Source organism: Sceloporus occidentalis, unplaced genomic scaffold (assembly GCF_023333645.1).
Source record: "Sceloporus occidentalis isolate IW3139 unplaced genomic scaffold, rSceOcc1.0.p SCAF_13, whole genome shotgun sequence".
In the NCBI taxonomy this organism is placed as follows: domain Eukaryota; kingdom Metazoa; phylum Chordata; class Lepidosauria; order Squamata; family Phrynosomatidae; genus Sceloporus; species Sceloporus occidentalis.
In genome coordinates, this window is record NW_028316993.1 from 2,794,956 (window position 1) to 2,821,057 (window position 26,102).

The following is a 26,102-nucleotide window of genomic DNA, read 5'->3' on the forward strand; positions in this document are numbered from 1 at the left end:
AACTCCACAATGCTCACAATGTTCACAAGGTTGGCAATTTGTGAGCCAAAGAGAAATAAGACTCACATGCTGGATGTGTCAAGCAGATGGCAGCACTCCTTCTGGCCTTCTTTCCTCACCACTTCCAAAATCTCAGCAATAGCTTCTTCCAAATGCCGATCCAGGTGGAAGGCTTCGGGATAAGTGATGAGCCAATACCTAAAGCCAGAGGCAGAGGTATGAGTTCCAGGCCCATTTTCCCATTTTCTCTCTCCTCTTCCCACTTCGCCTTCAGCTTTTAACTGCTTTAAACTGAGATTAAAGTGCAAAAGTAGTATGTACTCAGTTAGCCCTGTGTAGGGAAAGGACAGGAAGAGGCATAGTCTTGCCCTTCCCAGTAGGCTCAGACAAGAACAAACTGTTGCTGCCTCTTCATAGTTAAAGTTTTCTTTCTTATTAAAAACTTATGCTATCTTGAACACACTATGGAGTTTATCACACAGGAGAGAAGCACCTGCATCCCATGAATAAATGGGTATTAAATCTGTGAATATCCTGCAAGAGCAGGATTGTTTTTAGATGATATCACACGAACTCGCCATTATCCCGGCATTAACCCGTGAACAAAGCGGCCAAATCATGCTGCTTTTTATTTTCAGGATTCTCCAACAGAAAGATAGCAAAGAGAGAACTAGTCTAGCCTCCTTGGGAAGGGAGTTCTTGAGTGTAGGAGCAGCCAGCAAGAAGGCCTTCTATGTTGCCACCAAACATGGCTGTGAAAGTGGTTGGATTGAGAGAAGGACCCCTTTTTACACCAACAATGCATCCTTTTCAGAATGGAGAACGAACAATTTGGTGGGGGGCAGATGGAGGTGGGAGTAAAACAACAACAACACCCAACCTGCAGACCCAGCACTTCACTTTGCCCATCCCAAGATAGATGGAAAAAAAGAATTATGGGGAAAGACTTCAGACCGGATGAAGTGGCAGATCCTCAACTGGCGCTCCTGCATCTTCTCCTTGGTTGCTTCTTGGTATGTAACATGTCGAGTTAAGACTTCATCCCTCTCAAACTACTGAGCAAAGCAAACGACCCACAAATCCGCTGCAATCTACTCTCCTATTTTCCTTCCAAAGTTGCTAGTAAATGAACTGTAAGGCTGAACGTTGGAATCATGTAGTCCTCCAAATATTTTTGGGGTGCATCTTCCAGCATTTCTCACCATTGGCTATGCTGACTAGGGCTGCTGGGACTCACAGCCCAAAAACACTTGGAGGGCTATATGGTCCATTCCATTCCAACTGAGCATTGGTATTTGGTCTGCTCCAACTGAGCATTGGTATTCAGAGGTGCACACTGAAGCTCTATGACAGTTCATCCAGTTACAGATCACAAGGTTTTGTAGGATGGAACAATTACTATCTAAAGTTGCATGGGAATTGTATAACAGTATATACTCATGGTTCCCATAGTGGGTTTTCACACTGTACAGTTACAGTGCTTTGCTACCACATGGCTGTATCATTTGGGATCTTTTTAGAATTATCTGCCAGAGAGATCTTCTGCTGTAGTTCAGGGGAGTGTACTAGAGAAGTCTAAGTACCTCAACAAACTACAAATCCCAGGATTCTATGGGACAGTGCCATGACGGTTAAAGTGGTACCAAACTGGTGTAATTGTGCACTCTGAATACACCAGAGTGATTCTGTAAAGGCTACTGTAGTTCCACACTGGACCAAGAGACTTTTAATAGGGAATTGTTACCCTCTGCATAAAACTAAAACTCCCAGAGCCCATAGAGGCAAACCATGCTTATTAGAACAACTTTTTGAAACCAATATAGAATTTCAGTATAACATCACTTTGTGGGAGAAATGCTAGCCATCTTGAAGGATTTGGCAAGAATCTTTGTTGGATTAAGACCCAAAATTCAAATACTTTAACTTTGCCCAAGGATTATACATTGAGAATGACATGATAGTGCCATGATACGAATGGGGTGTTGTCCCCAAAGTGATCCAGAGTTACCCGTTCCAAAAGGATATAAAGTCAGGAGATGTCGTGCCAGCTCTGCAGATGGGACCACCCAACTGTGGACAGTTAATGTCATGTTTACCATGATGTCGCTGGTGCACAGGTTCCCCTCCAAATCTAGAGGAGAAGGAAAAGGGTTGAGCTGATTTAACTTATGAGCAAAAGGGAAGTAGAACTGGGCTTCAGAGTGGAAATGGAGAAGGGGTTCTGCTATTCTGAAGGATACAGCCTACACCAGTGGGTTCAAATTACAAGAAAGGTGATTCTGGTTAAACATTAGGAGGAATGTCCTGACAGTAAGAGCTGTTTGATGGAGAAACAGACTGCCTTGGAAACTGATGGACTCTCCTTTGTTGGACATTACAGTCAACCCTCACATTTGCAGTTTTTACTTTTGCGGATTAGATTATTTGATGAATATGCTCTTTGTGGGAAACTCTAGTTCCTCCAGCATAACTCTATGGTCAATATGCAGCAGAAATTGTGCTGGAGGACCTAGAGATTCCTAGAAAGAACACTTCTCCAGGTGTTAGTAGGTCCTCTAGAGCAATTCTATGGTCACTTTCTGGCAAATGTTGACCACAGAGTTGCGTAAGAGGACCTAGAGTTTCCTAAAGAGGTGTTTCCTCTGATTAAAAAAAATAGTGGCTTTTTATTTGCTGTTTTTCCACTTAGGGTCCTGTGCCCTTAACCTCAGCAAATGTAGAGGGCCCACTGTATTGTACCTCAGCTCCCATCAGCTCAATCTGATGAATTGGAGTACCTTAATATTTGGAAAGCTCCCAGTTGCCCATCACTGTTGGGTACCACTTTAAGGGGGAAGTGGTACCCAAAAAGGCTTTCCCTGTTCCGTATCTGGATCATTCCCAGGTTGATTTGCAAATCAAGTCACGGCACCCAAAGGGGCAATATCCATGCAAAGGGCCCCGATCCCTTGGATCCTTCCCTCCAGGGATGTAGCCAGGATTTTATGAAGGGGGGGTCCAGACTAAGTGCCACCACTATAATGGGGCTTGGGTGTGGCGGCGCAGCAGCACACACCATTCATTTTTCTAACAGAAGGGGGGGTCCGGACCCCAAGAACCCCCCCCCCCTTGGCTACGTCCCTGTTCCCTCCCCTTGAAACTGGCCACAGGCAAGTTACCAAAAGAGCGAAGGCATTTCTCAATCAACTCCTCCAAAGTGCAGGAACGGTTCAGTTCTCCCAAGGCAAGAGAGGCTAAGGCCTGGTTGATTTCCCGGGGGTTAGGACAGGTCATGCGGCGCCTGCTCTTCCGCCGGTAGATCTTGCCGCTGCCGGGGATGGTGCCGGTATCAGTCATGCTGGGAGCTTCTGCCCGGGATTTCCTGCAAAAGAACCAGCTCATAAACCATCCAACATTTCACATATGAAGACTACTACATCCGGGTGCAGTCAAAAGGGTAGGGCCAGGCAACAAGAGGGCAAAAGTTATTAACAAAGAACAACAAACAGAACTATTTTAAGCAGAAAATCCCTGGGAAACGGTGATATTTGACACAACTGCAACAGCATTCTCTCTTCCCCTCCCTCCCTTGATTTATAGACAACCTTTTCCCAATATGGGACCCAAAGCTTTTAAAGTTTTTTCTTAGAAAAATACAAAACAAAGGAGCGACATTACTAGCCTTGAAATGCCTGATAAACGTCAGACGCTGTGCATATATAGGTCCTTAAAGGGCACCACTACTCTTGCACAATAAGAACTATGAGTTGTAAGTAATGAGTATGAGAAAAATCAAAACAATACCTTCTAAATAGGAACATTGGATAGAAGACGCACCTCTCTACTCATAAACTATGTCACCAAACCTTAATTCACCCTGAAAATATTACACTCCACCTTGACCTGCAGTTTGATCATACATACCCTAGAACTGTCCCAGTTTAATGAATCCACAGTCATCCCACTTTTCCACCTGTTTTTAAAATGTCCCAGTTTTTCTCTCCTCCTCCCATTTCCCTCCTTTGTCCTCATTTTACTTCAATGGCCACAAGTGGACACGTCTAAATTGCAAAAGTAGTTTGCATTCAATGAAGTCAGCTGGTGCAGGGGAGAAGAGAAGGGTAGAATTTAGCTCTTCCCTTTAGACTAAGGCAAAAGCAAACTGCTGCAGCCTCTCCTAGTTTGTCTATTCCTCCTCATTAATCATTTCTGTCACCTTCATCTTGCTGTGATGTGAGCTTGGCTGCACATTTCCCAGTTGTTATCTGCAAAACGGTAGAAGGCATGGGCATGGTGGTCTCATCAAAGGGTAAATAAAAACTGGAACATTTCCGTTGGTGTTTTTCCTAACTTATAATCACACTCAACTATTGCAAAAAAACACATGATTAAAAAGGACAGGCTCTGGGTCTTCTGCATTTCCCCATCTCAGAGCTCCCTTCCTCAACTCCTTGGGGTACATCTGAAAATAAACCACCCATCCAGCAGTGAGTGGTGCTTGGGAGCTCTGAGTTATATCAAGGAACTTCCTTCCCCTTGCCCAACTTCCTTGCATGCACATAGATTGTGCAGTCACACACATGCACACAAACTCCTTCGCAACTTATCAGCCCCTTTGCTTGGGCTGGAACTAGAGATCTTAGCACACTGCATTGTTGCTATGGGATATACTGCTTTCTGTATGATGCCTGTATAACTTTCTGTATGAAGTCACATTCAGTCAAAGGGAGGGGAAAATATTTTTGGATCAAGAGAGGAAAGAGTGGTATCTTGCACTTTCCAATAGGCTCAGGCAAAAGCAAACTACTGCAGCCTTTCCTAACATGTGTGTTCTTCCTCATTAATAACTTTTGCCATCTTGACCATATTCTGATGTTGCCTGGCCATTCATGTCCTGGTTTTCATCTCTGAAATGTTGGAGGGCATGGCTTCCTCTCCAAGATCACAGAAAAAGAGGAAACACCACCCTTTATATCAGCTTTCTCCTTTATTTTGTTATGTTAGTTGTCCAATTCTTTGACCATACATGTGTTCCCCCAAATACACAGGACTCTACTTCTAGATTGAATAAATTCATGCAGTAAGATTTTATGAAAATAAATATTCTGTGTATTAGAATGGGCATTTTCCCTTCCATTTGTGTGAGTTAATCTGGGCTTTCCCTAACAGACAGTCTGCTTTACTCACTCATTTTTTGAATCACCTATGGTTAAAGGCAATAAAAAAAATACAGTACTTGGTTTTTGTTGTTGTTGTTGTTGCTGTTGTTTTGATTTTGGCCTTGTTCTCAGTTTTGCTTGCTGTCTGCTTCACTTGGTTTCCGATGCATACGCTGACCTTACCGGGTCAAACCCCAGGCACTTCTGCTTTATTTCTCATTAAAATTTAAACCTTGTGAAATCTTGGCTTGCAAAAGTCAAGATTTCACATTAAAACTTCCAGATTCCCCCAGCCATGACAAGTATTACTTGGAAAATAATCACTTTTCTATGCTTGACGTAAAACACACTCACTCCACACAATCCTTATTGTCTCTACTCTCTAACCCAAGCAAAATGGGGCAACCGGACAATTTGGTCTTATGAAAATAAAAGACGACTCAAGTGCAGCCAGGAATCGGTCCTATCAAATTGTTTGTAGATCTCCTCATCTTAAGAGTAGACCACTTCAAATATGCTGACCCTCTGGTTACTCTTTGGATTTTAAGACCTGGCAAGCCTTCAGTCTGTTGGGGCAGAGGTGGCTTTTGCCAGGGGACAAAAGAAATGGAAATGTCCCACCTACACAGGACCATTGTTCCAGAGCAGCATCTCAGCTGTAGGCAAGTACTGAACATAGGCGGGTTACAAACCACCATTTTGTCCGCATTGAATACGTATTAGGGTTAGGAAGGGGCGGCCCCTTCCACATGGGGGCCGTCATATTGACGTAGCGGACGCTGTGTGTCCGCACGTCGCATGGCACTTATGACGTCGCAAGTGCGCCATTGGCGCCCTGCGGCGTCATAACGGCGCCGCGAGAAGAAGCACCATTTTTGGGGCTTCTTTTTTGCTCCGCAAGGGAGCGGCGTGGTTTGGCTGCTGCGGCTCCCTCACGGAGCAAACAGCAGCGGCAGTCTGTAACAGACCTTAGGGCTCAAACAGACAGGCCAAAATAAAACTGCTTCGGGTCACTATGGAGGTATGCTGTTTAAATGATGCATGCATCTTAAGAGGCCAGAAGCTGCGCCAAAGCTACGCTCTAGTCCTTAGGACTGGAGCGTGGCTTTGGCATGGCTTCTGGCCTCTTAAGTTGCACCCATCATTTAAACAGCATGCCTTCGAAATGACCCAAAGCAGCTTTATTTTGGCCTGTGTGTTTGGGCCCTTAGTTTAGTTCACAGTATCCCTGCTTTGGGGTGCTGCCTTTGCATCTTTAGCAGCTGCACATAGAAATCCAACAGCAACAGGTCTCTCGTTGGAAAGACATGTGGGGAAAGAGCAGCACAAACCTTCCATTTGTCTCTATATAGACAGTCCTGGTTAAGCCTCTGTCCTCCCACTTTGTCAGCTGCTTCTAGAATGTCTCAGTTTTTCCTCCTCTCTTCCTCCTTTATCCCCTCTTTCTTCAGTCGCTGCAAACTGTGCTCAAAATGCAAAAGTAGTTTGCACTCAGTTAAGGCAGAGGAATCTCGCCTTTCCCTGTAGGCTCAGGCAAAAGCAAACTACTGCCGCCTCTGCTATCCTGGCTGTTGCTCCTCATTAACAACTTGTCGTCTTGACCACACTCTGGTGTTGCTTGGCCACACCTGCCCCAGTTTTCATCTGTGATGGGTATGGTGCTTTTCAGCATTGGGACAGGGACAGAAACCCAAATAAATGTATGTTCTCTTGTTCAGAATGACATGAAACTAGTTAAGCAAACATCAGCAAAAGTAGTTTGAGAAAAAGGAAGATGTGAGAATTTCTGCTTACCACTTGCTCTCTCGTCGGATCATAGCTTTCCCAGTTTACCACCGTCCTTCTTTCGGGTTGGTTCTCCTTCTATGATTCTTTGCAATCTTTAGCTAAAACCACTCTGCCAGGTGCTGCTGCTGCTGCTTTTTTTGTACCTTTTACCTCTGGCACAACCTCAGTCCATGCATCAGTCCTCAGCCTGTGTGCCGAGAAGAGCGCACTGCTTCTGTGAATCAGCTGAGTCAAAACGGGTTGGTCATGTGTCGATGTGCGGTTAAAAGGAACTGGGTGATGCATGTGGTGTGTGTGTGGACATGCATGTCAGCAAGAGATTTATTTTTTCAAAAACAGAACTGAGTTTTTGCAAAGATTGCATTGACTTTGGGTGTTTTTCTTTTTAATCCACAGGATTCAGATGTTACGGACAGTTGCTTTGCATGGCAGGCAGAAATTCAACAGGTGACATTTTCCCATTCTTGCAGTTTTGGAGGTGGGGGATGCTCGATCTGTGACAACCAGAACATAAATCTGCTGCAAGGGGATCCAAAATATATGTTAATATACCCTGCAACTGATTTGGCAGCGTCAGTCCTGATTTATCCTGCTTTTCCAGCTGCTTTTAACATGCCCCCATTTGACTTTCCTTCTCCCACTTTCCTCCTTTGTCTTCAGCTTACTGCCAACTGAAAGTGCAAGAGTAGTTTACACTCAGCAGAGGGAAGAGGAGAAGTAAAAGCAGGATCTTGCCCTTCCCTAGTAAACTCAGGCAAAAGCAAGTTGCTGTAGCGCACAAGTCTTTCTGCTTTGCACACTCTTCCTCATTTACTAATTTTTGCCATTTTGACCACACTCTGATGTTGCTTGACTACATGTGTTTTATTTCATCTATGAAATAAAAGCACCATCTGTGGCCTGGAAAAAGCAGGGTTTTGAGATGATAAAGTATCCCCAGAATCAAGGTGTCCCCCAACCTGCTACCCTACATAAATGTTGGATTGTACCTCCCATAGTCCCCAAGTAGAATGGCTTGTGCTGCCTGGGGATGAAGGGAGTTGCATTCATCCTGAAGACACTAGTTTGGAGAAGACTGGATTAGGAAGTACATTCAGATTTCTCTTCTATTTTCTAACCCTTGCACAAGACATTATATTCACCCCCATATGTGAGTTATTTTGCATTGAGGTTGATTGCAGGCTTTGCCAACATACATTTAAATAATACTAGTGTTAAGCGAGTCGTGAGTATTGTTTTCTGCCACTGGAAATGTTCTCTATCAGTCTTTAGGGCTGAAGGGCAGGGTATAAGTACTCTAATGAACTACAGCTCCCAGAATCCCAATGCCCATGGGAGTTGTAGTCTTTAAAAGCAGTTCTGACTGATGCCATTTGGCCCCCATTCATCCCCTAAATCTGGAGTTCTTCCACACTGCAGAAATAATGCCGTTTCACACCACTTTCACTGTTTCGGTGCCATCCTGAGGAATCCTGGGATTTGTAGTTTGGGGAAGTGTTCAGCCTGATCTGTCAGAGGCTTCTTGCGCCTGACCAAAACTACACATCATAGGATTCTAAAGTGGTGTCAAACTGCTTCATTTCTGCAGTGTGGATACAGCCTTGTTTAGCGAACAGAAGTTCTGACATGCCTGTGAACACTAGGCATAACTTCCACCTGCTTTTTTCCCTTTCTTCCTTATCTGGATCTAATGGGGAGATGTGCGTCCCTTTAAACACTCTCTTGATCTCTCAGAGGGAATTTATAAATGGACCACTTCTATTCCCTCCCCTCCTTTCTAATTTCTTTTTGAATTCCTTCTTAACTCTCTGAAGTGGGTTATTGTAGGTGGAGGAAGGCTTCTTCTACCAAAAAGATGGTTTCCGTTCGGTTGGGGAGAGATGAGATGATAGCAAGGGAGGCCTAGATAAAATCTTGTCTGAGCTGAGCAAATTCATAGATTTAAGCTTGTAAAATAGGTCTGAAAAAGAGTTGCTGGGTTATCATTCCTTTTTCTTTAAGGGGCAGAGTAAAGGATAGTTGCTGGTTTCATTGATTCAAGGTGGAACCAGTCTCTTATTCTGTTGGGTTCCTGAGATGCAGTTTGATTGATGCATTAACCAAGGAAGCAATGGGGAATAATTGTAATAATGTTTAAACTTCTTATTTTTTACTAAGAGAGCCCTGGACTGTGGTTCTATTATAAACCTGAGCTGACTGTTTTGATGGATTTAGGTCCTTTCATCTGGCTCCCAATGAGAAAATTGTCCACCATCTTGTCTTCTTTTTGTTATTATTTATTGATGGGGAAAGAAAGGGTGCAGTTGGTCACCCCCAGATTCTTCATGTAAAGTTTAGCCAAGTCCACAGACGGCGAAACTTCATATGAAAATAAGTTAATTTGATGCGAAGTTTAGCAAACCTGATGCTTAGCAAATCATGTCTACCCTGGAAAAAGAACTCGCTCATGCAATTGTCCACTATCTCCAAAGTCTTGGGATTCACATCCAACCTTGGAAGGCCGGCTTTAGCCAGGTGAGTGCAGTGAAAGATGGCTAGATTGCTAACAAGGACTTGTGAAAGAACCTTGGAAATGTTACTCTGTTGAACTACAACTCCCAGGACCCACCTTTAATAGGATATTTCTCATTAAGAGTGGATGTATCCTGACTTTTTAGGAAAGAGACAGAGTGGCGTAGTGGTTTGAGTGCTGGATTTGGGCTCTGGGAAACCAGGATTCGAATCCCTGCTCAGTCACAAAAAACCACTCGGTGAACCTGGCAAGTCACATTCTCTCAGCCTCAGAACAAGGGGATAGTAAACCTCTTCTGATGAAATCTTGCCAGGAAAACCCTACAACAATGTCACTATAAATCAGGGGTCGACTTGAAGGAACACAACAAGCCCCTAAAGATTAAATACTAGCAAAATTGATGTTGTTGAACCATGATACGTTGTTTAAAAGTGCACCCTTTCTTGTGGTTTGAGCTCAAACAGGATGTTTTCTCGTAACCTAAGGGGACGTTTTGCCCCCTAATTCACATAACCTTCTGTGGTTGACACTTTTTAAGTCAACCCAAACCCTCAAACATGGCTGAAAAGGGAGGAGTAGTAGGGAACCACCCTACTATAAGCCATCCACTCATCTCTTGCAGAATGAGACAAACTTTTCCTCTCGTGTTTTCTCTGGGAAGTTGGCCGCTAGGTCTCTAACCGTCTCTTTCATGCTACGTAATTGTAGAACTTTTAATTGCTGCAGATGCATTTTGTCAAATCCTGGGATTTGTAGTTTGGTGGAAATACCAGTGCTCAATAGCAGAGATGTCTTAACAGATTACAAAACTCCAAATCCCAGGATTCCATAGGATGGAGCCATGGCGGTTAAAGTGAAGTCATAATGCTATAACTGTGCAGTGTGAAAGAGAGCAGGGCCCTCACAATTATAACACTGTGATGCCACTTTAATTTCCACAGCGAGAGCCTACATACCGCCCAGCTGTGCCAGTTTGGACCTTCCCAGTAGGCTCCAGCAAAAGCTGCCACCGCTTCTCCTGGGTGTCTGTCCTTCCTCATTAATAACATTTGCCATCTTGAGCACACTCTTGATGTTGCTTGGCCACACTTGTCTCAGTTTCCATCTGTGAAATGTAGAAGGTTATGGTCCTGTGGAGTTCTGGGATTTGCAGTTTAGCAATTGATGATTGGAGTTCTCAACCAGAGAGCTGCAGTGCCTCACCAAAGTACACACCCCAGCATTCCATAGGATGTTGATGTGGCAGTTCAAGTGGAATAATAGTGCTATAATTGTGTAATGTGAAAGGGCCCTCAGTCATAGATACAGAGGAAGGAGGTCCAGGAAGAAATGTGTTCCATTCCTGAGATGTGTGCCCTCTCAGGCAGTGCTTCTCAGCTTATCTGATGTGGCAGACTGGCGTTTTTTAATCCCAGTGTACCAGGAACTGCAGCCAATTTTGTTCTGTATTAGTATCATATTTGCATAGTTTCCTGGAAACTTGCCATAGATTGGCAACTACAGACCATGACTTTGAGTAGCATTGCTCTAAGATAAACCATTGCCCTCTGTTATGGGAGAAGATTATCTCATTTTGCTGGTGAAGTGTCATTGTATGGCTGTAAACCTTTAAAGTGCTTTTTGTTGTTGTAGTTATGTGCCTTCGAGTTGACTGTGATTTATGGAGATCCTCTCCTAGGAGTTACTTCGTGAAACTTCAGAGAATCATAGAATTTTACAGCTGGCACCACAAGGGCTATCTATCCCAACCTCCTGCTATGCAGACATGCACAACTAAAGCACTCCAGAAAGTTGCACATCCAACTTTTAAAAACCTCCAGAGAAGGATAGTCTCTAAGTCACTCTATTCCACTGTCAAAAAGCTCTTGCAGTAAAGAAGTTCGCCCTAAAGTTTAGTTAGAATCTCTTTCCCTTGAGTTTGAATCCATTGGTTTGTGTTCTAGTCTCTGGAACAGGAGGAATAAAGCTTGTTCCATCTCCTACATGACATCTCTTTAGATATTTAAAGATAGGTATCATGTCATATCTGAGTCTTCTCCAAGCTATTCAGCTAAGTTGTTCCTCATAAGGCTTGCTTTGCAGATCTTTGATCATCTTGGTCACCATTCTCTGGACATGTTGCAGGTTGTCAAGGTTTGCCATTGTTTTCTTCAAAGGCTGAGAGAGTGTGATTTGCCCAAAACCATTCAGATGAGTTTCAATGACTATGTCAAGTTGGATCTCTACCACCAGACAAATGGCTTTTACAGTCCTTGTTGGCATCACGGACAACCATTAACTGTCTAGCAATGCAAGAGTCAGTTTGTATTGTTGACCTTGTTTGATACTTTTTTGCATGAGTTTGCATGAGTTTGGCAGTTTGAGGCTAGGGAAAGAGATGAAGGCTGAGAATGGTCTGGGGGACTGGACCGGACTAATTTTCCTCTGTTACTAACCTATTTACACAATTCTCACTGTTAATGCACATATCTTTCATTGGCCTCACTGGGATGTGTGTGCATCCAAGCCTAGGTACCCCATACTGCCAGCTCTGGTCTGGGTAGTTCTTCAGGGGCCCAATTTTATCATTGGCTATGATGGGTTTCTATACCCCACCAGCAAAAAGGCGCATTGTGGACCATCTGCTGCATCGTTTACCACCAATAATGCAGATCTTACAGCAGTAATGTGTGTTCTTGTTCAACGCCAAGACTGGGAACTATACCCAGTTACAGAACAGAAGAACGGTTGAATAGGGATTTGAACCCTGCTTTCCTGGAGTCCCAGAACAACCCTCAAACCACTACACCACCCTGGAGAATTTTGTCATTCACCACAGGCAAGAACATTACTTTGGCCTGCCCTGACTGAGATCACTAGTTTCCCTATTGAGAGGAAGGAGGGAGAGAAATGTATGTTAAATTTAAATATTGCAAGAGAAAAAGAAACATTTTTAGTGTTTTACCATGGTACATTTTAAAGCTTTTACCGTGGCTGGCTGTAGTTAGTCTATGTGAACTCTAAGCACTTTACACAAGGAACCCGACGGAGTAACAGAAGTACAAAAATGAGAGATATAGGAGTTTGCAATATTAATATTGGAATGAGAGCTAGGCAGTTAAATCCATGTTTGCTTTCTTCTAGGAAAATCCCACTGTGCCTCCTGCAGCCGGTGGTCTGTTTGGCATCCCACTGCATGCGCTGCCCCTTTCGGAGCAGGCAGAAGGTGTGCCACAGTGAGTATCTGGTAATCGGAGCACTCATCCTAAACCACCAGTTCCCTCTCGCATCCTCTCCAACTGTCCCAGTTTGGAAGGCACACTCCTGACCAACCCTCTGTCATCCCACTTCAGCTAAATTTGAAATGGCCCAGTTTGTCACCTCCTCCTCCGCTTCCCCTTTTGTGCCCAGCCTAACCAATCTGCAGTTCCACCTGGTGTCCTCTAGATGCGTTACATTGCAACTGCCATTATCCCCACCCAGCATGGTCTGTAACCCTAACTTGTCTGGAAGGTTCTGGTTCAGACAAGATTACTTCACACCATTGCATTGCTATATCTTTGTATTTGTGACTTTAAGGTTCCTTGTGGATGCCTGTGAATTGCTCCGACCACACCTTCACGTTGAAGGGCTTTTCCGGAAATGTGGCTCCATGACGCGCATCAAGGCTTTAAAGGTAAAATGTGCAATTGCACAATGGCAGCTGAAGGCTCCCATGTCAGTGGGGCATTGGATCCAGTCCTGGTTTTGGGGTGCTTGAAATGAGCTTTCCAAATAGGACTCAGCACCAGCTTTAAAGTGTAGATTGAGACCTAGAGTGGATTCACCGCCTCAAAGACATAGGAGACATCAGCCACCTGTGGAATTGTAGGTCTGCAGAAACTGGTGATTTAGTGTATGTATGAACAATGTGGCGTGTCCATACCCAGGTGTCTGTTGTTCAGCTTCCTACCCCAATCCATGTATGCATACCTTATGTTTTAAAATATTAAAATTTTGTGGTTTAAATGGAATTGTTTGGTTTCAGATGTTTATATTAATAGCTTTCGTTAGCTATACTTTGTGTTCACTTGTTGCAAGTTGCTTTGAATCGTATGCTGGGAGAAAGGTGGAATGTAAATCAAATGAATAATATGAGAGAGTAGCTGAATATGAGCCATATCCTTCTGGCTTTCAGAATCAAGGTAGATTGGGGTTTTCTCCCCATAAAACCATATTCTATGATTTTAAGAGTCACACCAGCTGTCTTCTTCCTCATAATGACGGCAGTGAGCAGGGGAGGTGTGTTGAAATACAGATGGATGGAGCAGTTGCTTCAAAAGCAAGGAACTTGAGCAATCCTCTTGCCAGTAATTTCATTTTTGCTTTTGTTTGAACATGTCCTGGAACAAGTAGATTTTTCCTTAACAGGTCTGAAGAAACATGAATCTGTTATCATGATTGATTTCACATGTATACATGTTTATTAGTCTGTCTGCCATAACAGTCATAGTTTGGTTTGTATTCTAGAAAACATGGGCATTCCTGGAAGGCCAGAACTCAGGAGAGCATTAATAGTTTGGACTACAGTTCCCAGAATCTCGCAGCTGGCTGGACAAATCTGGAAGCTGTAAGCCAACAAAAAGCAACTGTTCCAAGCTGCCTTGTTCCAAAACTGGGTTTAGTTCCAGGCTTCCCCAGAAGTGCTTTCGGTACTGAACACTGACATATGTTACTGCTATAGCATAAGCTTTATTGGTGGTAAATGATGCTGCAGATGCCACACAGCAGAGAAGCATTGCAACTCTTTTGCTGAGAGAGTCCAGCATTCTCTCTCAGCCAATAATAATAATGGGTCCCCAAACTAATTCTACCCAGATTGTTCCCCGTCTGTAATTAAATTCAGTCCCCAATACTGGCTATATGGGGCACCTGGCTTGCAGTGCATTGCCCTCCAGGCCAAAGCTGTAGGAAGAGGGGTTCCCAAGGGTTATATGAGGTAGAGGCAACCAAAGAATATCAAAGCATGCAAGCATGACCCATCTTTCCTCAGTCCCATAGCTATGAGAACTCCGCAAGCAGGTTAGCAACAGAAGAAAATCCGCTCCCTCACTCCATTCCTGGCCTTCATATCTTTTCCCAGATACTGCTAACAAAGTGCAAAAAGCACCCAACAAGGTCACTTTGTGCCATTGGACAGCTATTAACATTTGGCCATGATGCTTACGTACGGACTCCAAAACCCACTGTCTGGTGGCAAAGTCCCACTTCACTATACAAGCTCTGCGTTCTCAATTCTGTTGCTTATGGCCCAAGGCTTGTGAGAGTTGATCTGCTGGTGGTGATGGATTGTAGCCTTCTGCTGTTTGTCTGATAGCCTTCTTCATGGACTTGCATCCTTCCAGAGCCGGTTGGAGGCTGGGGAACGCTGCCTGGAGATGGCTCTCCCATGTGACATTGCAACCCTGGTAAAGCAGTTCCTAAGAGCCTTGCCCGAGCCCCTGATCCCAGCTAGACTTCAGGGGCCTCTCTGCCAAGTCCAGCGACAAGAAGACAGCGAGGATAATCGGAGTTCACTGATGCTCTTGGTCACCTCCCTGCTTCCGCAAAGAAGTGTGGACCTTCTCCGCTACCTCTTCAACTTCCTTCAGGAGGTGGCAGCCAGGTGGGTCAATAAGCCATGAGGCTGGAGCTGCCCTTTTGCCTAGGGTTGTGTGGAAAAGTGGATAGACAGGCATACTTTAGTTTAACAAAGGTCCAAAACACACTGCAGAAATAATCCAGTTTGAGATCGCTTTAACTGCCCTGGCTCAGTGCTAGGGAATCATGGGGACTATAGTTCATTGTGGCACCAATGCTCTCTGACAGAGAAAGCTAAAGATCTCACAAAACTACATATATAGCATGTGCTGATGTATTCATATCCATGATGGAAAGGACATGAGATGAAGTGGCCAGAAGTTTTCATATCACAGGTTCAGGGAATCCACTTGGAGTTTGTTCCAGAGTTTAAAGAAGTTTTCCAGACTGTTGACTCCTATCCCTGAAATAAGTTCAGCACTTTGGATAGCACTTTTTCAGTGAGGGATAAACCCCAGAGGTTTTGCTCAGCACCCTCACATGGCATGTTCCAGCCGCCTGTAACTTTATAATTTGTTAAGCATTGGTGAGGAACTAGAGCTCTCTGGCTGCGAATTCTAAATTTGTTGTTGTTAACTGCCTTAGGTCAACTTCTTCACTAAATTATTTCCTCGGCCTTCCTTTCAGGTGTGCTCAGAACAAAATGGACTTGAGCAACCTGGCTGTTATCTTTGCACCCAACTTGTTCCCCAGTGTGCATTGCAGCCACCTGAGTTGCCAAGCAGAGGAGCAGCTGCGGAGCCAGGCTGCTGTGGTGCAGACTCTCATCACCCATGCTCCTGAGATCGGTGAGTCTTTAGTCTCCCTCAAGTGTTTTCTGCTTGGCCCTACAAGGAAAGTATATTTCTCTATGTATCTGTGCTCTGTGTAGTTAAGAGTTTGTCTACAGCTGTGCTGCTGAGTTTCTTCCAGTCGCAACTAAAGTAGACCCATTAACTCAGCGGAGCTTACAGAAATGTTGACTTACCAGATTCATTTTTGTGCCTTCTAACTCTCAGGCAATGTCCCCCAGTTTCTCTTGGGAAAAGTGCAAGCTGCACTTTCTGACCTGGACCGCAAGAGACAACCCTCACCAGGATCTGAAGAGCAGAGAGAGAGGGATGGAGAAGGAAGGAGTAGACGGCGTCGACGGAGCGTCAGCAGTGAGTACAGCCAAGGAAATTCAGATAGCCTAAGATCCGTGTTTGGGATTCTTCTTACATTTTCTTGATCCAAAGTTATTTTTGAACTATGGAGTTGCTGGCTCCCTGCTCTGATGTTTTAGAAAGTGTGCGCCACTGGGACAGGGAGAAGCAATTCAGTCAGTGTAGCTGCAAGGGCAAAGGCAAAATGGTCCCCCTGAGCTGAGACAAATTGGTTTCTCAATGGGGTAGAATTCAGAGACATACACATGTTAGTCTGGAATATGAGCATGCAAAGGGATCTTGAAGCACCTTTGAAACTAACTGTGTGAAAGACGTTCTAGCATGAGCTTTCATAGACTTGGTCTACTTCCTCAGATGCAAGTCACAAAGGCTCATGCTAGAGCTTCTTTCACACAGTCTCAAATGTGCTGCATACTGGTTTTTCCTTTGCAGTCCTTTGCAGGCAAGTTTTTCAATGTTTGAATTGCTTCCTACCATTCTCCTCTCCCCAGAAGTAAGCAGCAACATATTGGGTGGAGTAGGGGGCTGCACATGGTGCAAAGGGATGGAGTAAGGGTGGCCAACTGTACTGACATCCAAAAATGTGACTTCTTGTTGAAATTTTAAGAGGGACTGCAGAGGAAAGAAGAGTGATTTGGGCAGTACAGATTTTGGGGCACTTCTAAGAGGTGGGGGTACAAAATTTGAGGAAGTTCTTTGTATGGTTTAGGTGCAAAATTTTCCCCCAAATCTCATTAGAATTTTAAAAATGGAGCTTTGGGTGATGGAGAGAGGATTTCAGGAGCCAGAAAAGTGGGGTACAGGAGACCCATGTTGCCTGTGGATCACATACTGCCCCTTCAGGTGTAGTGACTTGCACCCCATCCTCCCAAAAAAACAGATTGAGAGTTGACATGGAACTACATGACCAGAGAATTATGCTCCACTTGGTTGATGTAGGATCTCAGGCTTTATTTCTTGGGACCAACTGCAGCATGTGATGAAGCCACTGCAGAGCTATCCTTAGTTGCTGAACTTGTTTTGCACAAAAAATTCAGCACCTTTAGACAGCACCATTTGGCAGGCATGGAAGCCACCAACTTCCAGTGTTCAGAATGCTAAGATGTCCTTCTGTCCCTTGCAGACTTTGTAACTGAGACCCTGAGCAAATTCAAAACAAGCCGATCCTTTTATTCCGCTCATTGCCAGGACATGAAAGCAGGTGAGTAGAAAGCCAGTGTCGGAGGTCACAGTGGGGCTTGCAATTGGAAAGAAAGGAGTGCAGCAAACAAATTAACTGCCCAGAGTCCAGTTCTTAAAGTGGATATCAATCAGCTTTTACTAACAGTAGAGTTTCACACTGGATCCTTTGGCTGCTGCCAAAGTTGGCTTGAGACCCTTTTGCTTTCTGAATGATAACAAAAAAGATATATTGTTCCTGCTCTGCCCTGCCAGTTTAGTTATGCTGTTGTTGTTGTTGTTGTTGTTGTTACATAGCATCCAAGGCTGCTAGATTACTTGGTCACCAAAGACAGCCAATCCCACTGGATCCTCCTGCTGGGGCTGAAAATACATTAATAGTAAATTGAATATCTAATGGATTATTTGTTTCCCTTTCATAACACTCCAACATTCCTGCCTAAGGCTGGCCCATTTTGAAGATGGCAGATCCCTATTTAGTAGTGCATGTTACATAGGGATTTTGCCATTCATAAAACATTAATTAAACTTTGCTTGGGATTCAGTCTGATCTGGTCAATCTGTACAGTATAATGAAGCGGGGAGAATGAAAGAGGGTAAAATGGGCTTGTGCCATTTCAGAATGAAGAAGATTTAAATCTTCAATGCTGGAATATAGTGGGGTGACAAAAAGGGGTTGAGGTTCACATATTCACCACATTTGCTATACAGTGGTAACGGAAAACTAGCATACCAGGGACGGAGACTGGGCTAAAGCATTTTTTCCTGATGTGCTAGCTTTCTTCTTGCAAATAGATGCTAGGCTTCCTTTCTATTTTTAACATAAGAGAGGCAGTTTTAAATAATTCCTATCCTGCAGCCTGAAGTGGCATAGTGATCACATCAGCACTTCTCCCTATGTGTCTTTCATTGTCTCCATTTCAGCCGACAACAAGCACAATACACACCCAAAAGCCGAATTTTCCATGTTTGATCTGCTGTTATCTTGAAATTATTCTTCTTTTATCACAGACTCCCCAAGTAATACAACTCTGAAAACGTCTTTCAATTCGAAGCGGAAAGCTTCTGAAGACGTTGCCTGGGCTACTGAAGTTTCAGCTAAGAAGAGGTAGAGTTGAGATTCTTGCATCCCAAAATTAATTCCTTTCCTGTCTTGCCTTTCTTCCAATACATTCAATATGGCATACATAGCTCCCACCACCAAGAGTCTAGCAGCAGCCACTAAAAAGGACCTCTCTCAGGTTACTATCAGGTGTACCTATGCAGGTAGTAGTAAGACAGAGAGCAGGGCCTACCTTGGATATCACAAAATGTGTGTCAGGCTCATGTGGGAGAATACAGTCCTTCAGATAGCATGGGCCTATAGGTCCATATAGAGTTTTGTATGTCATAACCAAGGGAGTTGAAACTAACGATGTCATGAGCATTAAAATATCTTGATAAAGTAGTAAAATAACTTAAATCAATTATTTCTTTTGGTTCTCCATTGCAGGAGATCAGGCATAGATTCACTCAGCTCTGATCCCTTTGAGGATGATGCTGGGGATCCATTTAATCAACCAGCGGATCTGGGTTCAATGCAAGGTGATCACTTTCTCTCTCCCCTGAAAGTATGCTGTCTTGCTTATTTCATGTTTGTCTGTTTATTGTTTGATTTATAGCTGCTTTTTCTTACAAAGCTAGGACTCGAGTTGCATGAGAAGTTTAAAAGCAAGTACAGATAAAACATGAAAAGTTATGATGTTTAAACAAAACAAATCATAATGCTAAAGCACAATTGGACTAAAAGCAGTTAAAAGCACAGCAGTTGAAATGGAGAGCACCACTGACCCTTTCCTCTGTACAGAGTCAAATGCTAAATCCATCTGGATTTTCTTTATAAAGTCTTTCCCTCCCAGCAGACATACAATCTGGAGATGTTTTGTAGTCTATTTGCACCTATCAATGCAGGAATCTCACTGGTTTTCTTTTTGTAGAGGCACCGAATCTCATTTTAGTTTTAGTACTGTCATGTTTTTTTATCATTGTGCTTTTTCCATAGGCCTGTGATCCAAGGTGGCTTGCAAAAGTTAAAAGAGATACAGCTTAAAGTAGCTATCGTATAAAAGTTAAAATACAATTAAACTTACCGGCAGAATTAAAAGTAATTGAAAGCACGCCCATTAAAATGCCGGTTATACTATGCAAATATAGATTTAATCCGCAGATTAGTTGCTTTGAAAAGAAAGTGATGCATTTACTGCGTGTTCATGAATTGATTGACACAGCCCTAATGCTAATTTCCAATATTAGTTTTCATCATGAAGGGAGAATGGAAGATAAATATACATACAACACTGTATCTCAGTTGTGTTTCCTCTCTTCCCTTGTCTACTCATCTTCGTGCCCCAAATGCAGATCCCATAAGCGCTGCTCCAGCTGTCTCCAGTGGCATCTCAAATCCAATCTCTGACATGCGACGAGGGGCACGAAGCCCACGAAGCCCAGCTGTAAAAGTTCAAAGGAAACGGAGCAGCAGCAAGAAGAAACGCCCTCCAAGGTGTGCTGTATGCGGAGTGTGTGTTTCCATAGCATGCGCGGGAGCTCTGTGCTGAGAATGGAGTTGGACAGATACCACATTTCAGGAATCTTACATATCAACTAATGTGGTGTTGTGGTTTGAATGTTGGACTAGGAGTTTGGGAGTCCAGGGTTCAAATTCACATTCAGCCATGAAAATCCATGGGTGACCTTGGGCAAGTCGCACTCTCTCGGCCTCAGAGGAAGATCTGAAATAAGACAAAGAGCAGAGTTTACATGATGCTGTTCCTCACTATGCCATCTTGGTTCCTCTATCTGGGGTTAAGTTATTAATTTATTGACGTCTCACAGTAGGACTGATTGCTGAGCGAATCCTGTCTGATACTTTGCAGTAAAATGTTCTTGCTCTTCTGACTGACAATAGTAGATTCTGGTAGTATGCATAGTAAGCTGAGCAAAAGTGCTGGGACCACATGCCTCTTTGTCTTTCCCTTTCAGAAAACACTCTGTTCAAACTTCCCCCAGCCGCTCCCCGACTTCTTTTGAGCGGAAGGACGCGGGTCGCAAGTCATTGCGCATCTTTTTCCGCCCAAGCAAAGATCTGGTAAGTTGTTTGGTGGATGCAAGGGCCTCTTGCAAGCTACAAGGGCCACTTACAAACACACCTCAGTTAGCAACGCCTCTGACAGTTAAACTCCTTTTTTACACAGCGTTTGTACATCACCCGAGCCCCCATTCGCTCTTCTTCCTTTGTTTAACTGTAATGTTTTTAGCAGCATCAGCATTGGGAAGGGGATGAAAGTGGGCTGGAGTAAACCAGACATTCAGTGTGTTGCAAAAAGTTGCAAAACTGTCTGGAGTAAACCATGCAATAAGGCTTGACCTGGGCAAGAATGAGATTCTCCTCTGGCCAGTCCTACTTTGTGCTTGCCTATCACTAGCAAGGTAAGCTTCTTGAATAAGAAAACAGAGAGAAAAGGGGAAAGGAAGGACTTAAGCCTGTCTCAACAGTTTCCTCCCAGTATGCTGGGGAAAGCATTAGATTTACCATTTTGGCCACCAAAATGGAAATGATAAGAAAAGTGGAGGCTGGGGAAATAAAACTCAGCCTGGCTGTGTTTTGGGAAAAGACTTCAAGTGATTTCTAGAGCTTCAACCTGTTTTTGTTTACTTATGCAAGGCTTACTTGACCTGGTTGTTTCATTTCACATGTGCATATTAGTTTGTTTGTTTTAAAATAGCTTTCTGAAACATGTCGCAGGGTCTCATTTCTCCATATTATGTTCTTACAGCTGCCTCTTCTCCTAAATGTAGTGGCGCTCCCATGTCTTCAAGAGCATCCCGTAGTCTTTCATGGTTTGTGCAGCAGAGGGCAGCAAATGGCTATTCACAAGTGGCTATTCATAAGTGTTTAGCAAAGGGATGGGCAACATGTAACCCATATCTCTGAAGATGCCAGCCAGAGATGCTGGCGAAACGTCAGGAATAATCTCTTGTAGAACATGGGCCACATAGCCTGAAAAACCCACAAAACACTATGGATGCTGGCCATGAAAGTCTTTGACTTCACATTATATAAATACTTTGGATATTATTCATATAGACTGTGTTACTTCTTATATTTTGTGAATACCTAACATTATGACGAAGAAGAAAAAAGTTAGGTATTCACAAAAAGCATCTTTTCCTTGCCCCTCTGCTGGTCTCAGCCTAGCTCTTGGTGGCAAAGCAATGGCATGAAGGGGAAAAATATGGATAAATGCTCCTGGACTCCTTATTTATTCTCTTTAAATAAACCCAACTCATCCTAACATCTTCTTCCCATCTCTGCCAAGGCAGGAGAACCAAGTGGCTGGCTTCTGATGAAGAAGATGGTAACAGAGACCATTGAAGGCCCAACGTCCCAACAGAAATGGGCCCAGCTACAGTCATACAAGCTCAAAGAAAGTGCAACAGGTAAGCTCATTTTACATCACCAAAGTTTCCTGGACTTGCAGATATTTCTGGATTTTTAATATTTTTACATGGCAAAGGAGAAGCTGAGCAGGAATGGGAGTGAAGTCAGAACTTTTAGCTACATCACTAGGGATAGCCATAGGATCAGTTGTGCTGGAATGGACCAAAGGCCCATTTAATTCAGCATTTTTTGTTCCCACAAATGAGATCAGGCTAATGACAAATAATAACAAAACTATTGCATTAATTTGGCATGAATTGTGGTCAGAAATAGGTTTCAGACCATACCATCTTCTCTCACAATACATTCCAGAGGACTCCATGTTTCTACAAGGGATTAAACACGTTTACTCCACCATGAGACTGCTGCATCTTTTCCTAGGTTGACTATTATTCTTCATTAATAACTTTTGCTATCTTGTACCTGCTTTTCTCTATGAAATGGTAGAGGATATGTTTATGGTGGGCAGTTAAAACAGTATCGTTTCCTCTTGCCTTTGGATTTTCACATTTGTTTTAAAGTTGGCATTTAAAATAGTTCTTTATTCATTTTACATCATGTTTTTGTATCTCTTGCTGTATGTCGCTTTAGAGCCGTGGTGAAGAGAGAAGTGATTAATAACTACTTCCAATAAATATATAATCAACAATACCCCTTGTAATAATAATAATAATAATAATAATAATAATAATCAGAGCAGCAGCTGTGGTATTTAGGTGCTGTTTACTAATTGTCTTATTTGTTTATGTATTTAGGCTCTCCAAACCAGTTGCCCAAAGAAAACAGTTGCACCCCTGCAAACCCGGTGATGATGCCACATGTGGTTGTGAAATGCAAAAGTTGTAAGGCGCCAAGGCCTGGCTTTGATGCAGTCATCTGTGGGCACCATGAGATGGGTTTGGATGGCAAGCTGGAAAAGAGAGGGGCACTGGATAAGGCAGAGGATTTGGCTGAGGAGGGCAGGCCAGTGGCTCTTTCAGCCAAGCACCGCAGACCTCTTCGTCGGTCACTGAGTTGGTCTGAAGGTCTGTCAATGAAAAATGCCACAGAAGAAATAGATTTCTCTCCAGAGGAAGCTCCTGTGAGACTTGGGAGGTTTGGGGCCGGCTTGTTTGGCCTCCCAGATGCAACCCAACCAGACATGGAAGTCCTAGTGGCAGGCGTGAGGCAACTAGGCATCCCTGCCGTGTGTGTAACACCGGTGGATAGCTGTGTTCCTGGTTGTGCACAGAATGGCCCTAGCAATCCACTTCCCTCCAAACCAGACCTGTCCGATACCCATCTCTCTCTTGCTGAACACCACCAGCAGCTCAATGAGGCACCCAAAAGTAGCCTGAAGCGCCTAACCCTCAGTTTTCAGCGGGCTTCGTCCCAAGCCAATGAAGGGTCCAAAGTAGCCAGTCTTAGCCTTTCCAAGCGTAAAGGAGGGCGCCGGTTTGGTCGCTCGATCAGCCACGAAAGTGGCCTGCCCTTGCAGGCTGAGCAAGAGGCGGCCGCTGGGCTCAGTGGCCATGCAGCAAAGAAAGAGGCATCCCTTCAATCTCCTATGAGCCCTTTGCAGTCCTTCAAAGCATACGGGAGGCAGATCTTCATAACCCGCAAACATATCATGATGTCCTTTGCTGGGTTTCGTGGCAAAAGAGAGACACCAAGCCCGAAGGGCATCGAAGTGCCAACTGTGGGCACACCAGAGCCCTAGCTAGGAATAGCTGTGGGAAGGAAAACAGTCAGTGGTGAGAATGCTGATCTCCCTGACTCTGCCCTTGGGTGAAGTTAAAGGAATAATATTTTAAAAAATCCTTGGAAGTGTTGCAAAACCTGGTCCAATGTACTCTCCCTTTTGGCTGGCTGGGATTGCAGTTCTATTTCTGGCGGCTGTTACAGGTGGAATGGTCCAACTTGAGTTTAATTTGCACTGTCCAACGTCATTGCATTTCCTTCTAGCTTTTTTGGCACAATTCTGGGTGGCGGGGATGGAGAAGGGTGGTGGATTTTTGGAGGGAAAAGTGCTGATGGCAGCTAAATCTGTATTCTCTCCTGAATAAATAACCCTTCTCTTTAAAACGATGCTAATGTTGGCACTGACCTCCCAACCCTCTCTTGCTCCAGTCTGTTGTCCTCAAATCCACCCCACTACTCTATACTATTTTACCTACCATTTCGTGTACCAAGACACCAGCTGTGCCTTGTACCAAACCTTTTGATTGTGGGCGTTAAAAATGTCGGTGTATTTAAAAATCCTTCCTCCATTGTGCTCTCCCTCCAACTAAACTACCTCTAGTGACCTTGAAAGAGCATATGTACAAATTGTGTACTCAGTAATATTATTTTGCCATTGGACTTGTGATTTACAGCATGCAGAGGCTGCAACTAAGAACATAATATTTGGCTTCTCAAAACTGAGAACTTTGGACTTGCAGTCTCTATAGCAAAGGTAAAAAAGGAGTATAGCTATGCTGTGTTTCAGCTCTGCACACACTCTTCCTTGAATTACTTGTGGTTGCAAAAGACATAATAAGGCACAAATGTAAATGGTTTAGTTATGTTCTTGATATTACAGAATGACCTTCCCCAAACTTGGGGTTCTTCAGATGCATTGGACTACAACTTCTATTCACCCCTATCATCTTCAAGAGACCTATAGTCCAATATTGCTGAAAAGCACCAGTTTGGGAATGCTATTATGGATCATTCGTGTTTAGCCTGGACGGTGTTTGTATGTACCTAATTTCTTCAGTCCTCTGTTATAGAGCTATCAAATGCCCCTCTCATTTCGATACATAGCCTGTATGTTTTATGATTAGTGATGTGTGTCTTTGCCTCTCGGGTGCCTTTTTCTAACCCTAACACGAAATACATTAAAAGCAAGAAAGATCATGTGGTTGCTCTTCTCTTAAATGACATCTCCCTCTTTTACACCCGTGCGGGTGTATATACATTTCAAAGGCCGGCTTTAAACCCTGCTGTTTCATGTGTTCTTTTTTTAAAATCCAGGGTCAGTATGGTTAACGCAGGGGAGGAAAGCATATTAGTGAGGTGTGGAGGGGACATGGCTGAATTGCACCCTGGGAGAGAGCAACAAATAGGCACCAGTGCCCACATCGAAGTGCATAGTGCCCAAGGCCAGGTAATTTTTTTGTTCAGGATGGAGTTTGCAAAGCAGGATTGCTGTCGGGCTCCAATCCCAAAATACCTCCTGGGTGGCTTCTGGGAGGAACAGAATTGACCTCCCCCATTTGGTTCCCAGGGAATTTGAAGCTCACCACATAGTACAGGAAAACCTGGGTACAAATAATATAATAAATCAAATAATTTAAAACTGTTGTAGGTATAGTGGCCCTATTGGCCGCTAATATGGCCAACTGGAATTAAAAGATTCAAAATCCATCCCACGAAGGCACTTTTATCAGGCTAACCAAAAGATGCAAAATACATCAAGATAGAATTTGAAGCTTCATAGGGTCCTTCTTCAGGGGCAGTAAAACAGCCTGCAGGGGGAAGAAAGTGACGTTGCAGCCATGGCGTCTAGGGCTGCCAGGTCTCAGGGTCTGGTCCTGAATCTCCAGTTTTGCTGGGTCATTTCTGGGAGTGGGAGACACGGGTGCAAATCTTCTAGTTTTGGTGGGCTCAGCTCCAGGCAAAAGGAAAAGCCTGGGTACAGATCTCCTACTAAGCTAGTAGAGCAGCTACAATACAGTTTTGCAAGATTTAACTGATTTGTTGATGCAATTTGCAAACGTTTTTCGTGAGGGATTTTCCATGTACTGTATATACTTAGTTAGCGTCCTCCTTCTTTCCTAGTGATGGTAGCTACAGGGCTCACTCTCTACTCTACATCCTCCTTCTGGCTGGATTTAAATGTTCCTTATGCTGTATCCCTTACAAAGTGAGAAAGAATAATCCCCTCATTCCACCTTGATCTCTGATTGTTACTGAATGCATAATCTTTAATGATATCATCAGACAGCTATCCCTAAATTTTAGGTTTTGTTCCAGAAATGTCATGGCCTAGGGTGATCCTGATTTGGCAACCCTAATCTTGAAACAGACTGACACAGCTATCTCTTTGAAAACTCTTTGGAAGTTTGCCAGCATGAAGTGAGGGCTTTCTCCAGCTGTAATGTCAGCAAAGGCAAAGGATATAAAGCACAGGCAATAAAGCTTGGGTTCTGCATTTGAAGTTACAAAGCACCCAAAGCACAGCTGTATCGCATTTATTCCAAATGGGTTTGCAGGCCACTGTGGCAGAAGAGTGCAGCTAGTTC

At 43.8% G+C, this 26,102-nt stretch overlaps 2 protein-coding genes across 2 annotated transcripts in view; one reads left to right on the forward strand and one right to left on the reverse strand.

The window, feature by feature from the left end:
• Positions 1–7,087, reverse strand: part of RASGRP4 (RAS guanyl releasing protein 4) — a 19,483-nt gene extending 12,396 nt beyond the window's left edge. Inside the window, 5 exon segments of the mRNA XM_089479529.1 lie at positions 67–198; positions 955–1,017; positions 2,026–2,131; positions 3,159–3,361; positions 6,933–7,087. Coding sequence (XP_089335655.1) covers positions 67–198; positions 955–1,017; positions 2,026–2,131; positions 3,159–3,361; positions 6,933–6,955 — 527 coding nt within the window. The 5' untranslated portion in view covers positions 6,956–7,087.
• On the forward strand, positions 937–24,635 carry LOC149304564 (uncharacterized). The gene is made up of 14 exons (XM_089479526.1): positions 937–1,013; positions 7,323–7,373; positions 12,562–12,653; positions 12,997–13,093; positions 14,802–15,061; positions 15,664–15,824; positions 16,035–16,178; positions 17,305–17,382; positions 18,372–18,468; positions 18,853–18,944; positions 19,758–19,899; positions 20,379–20,484; positions 21,716–21,836; positions 22,593–24,635. Exons 4-14 carry the CDS (start codon positions 13,070–13,072, stop codon positions 23,534–23,536), a joined length of 2,169 nt encoding a protein of 722 aa, XP_089335652.1. The 5' UTR covers positions 937–1,013; positions 7,323–7,373; positions 12,562–12,653; positions 12,997–13,069; the 3' UTR covers positions 23,537–24,635.
• The last annotated feature ends 1,467 nt before the right edge of the window (positions 24,636–26,102 follow it).

Excerpts from the sequence above, each read along its gene's own strand:
- LOC149304564 (XM_089479526.1), top strand. The coding sequence starts at position 13,070 with ATGACGCGCATCAAGGCTTTAAAG. Across the intron at positions 13,094-14,801 it reads CGCGCATCAAGGCTTTAAAG|AGCCGGTTGGAGGCTGGGGA; the intron begins GTAAAATGTGCA and ends GCATCCTTCCAG. Across the intron at positions 16,179-17,304 it reads GCGTCGACGGAGCGTCAGCA|ACTTTGTAACTGAGACCCTG; the intron begins GTGAGTACAGCC and ends TGTCCCTTGCAG.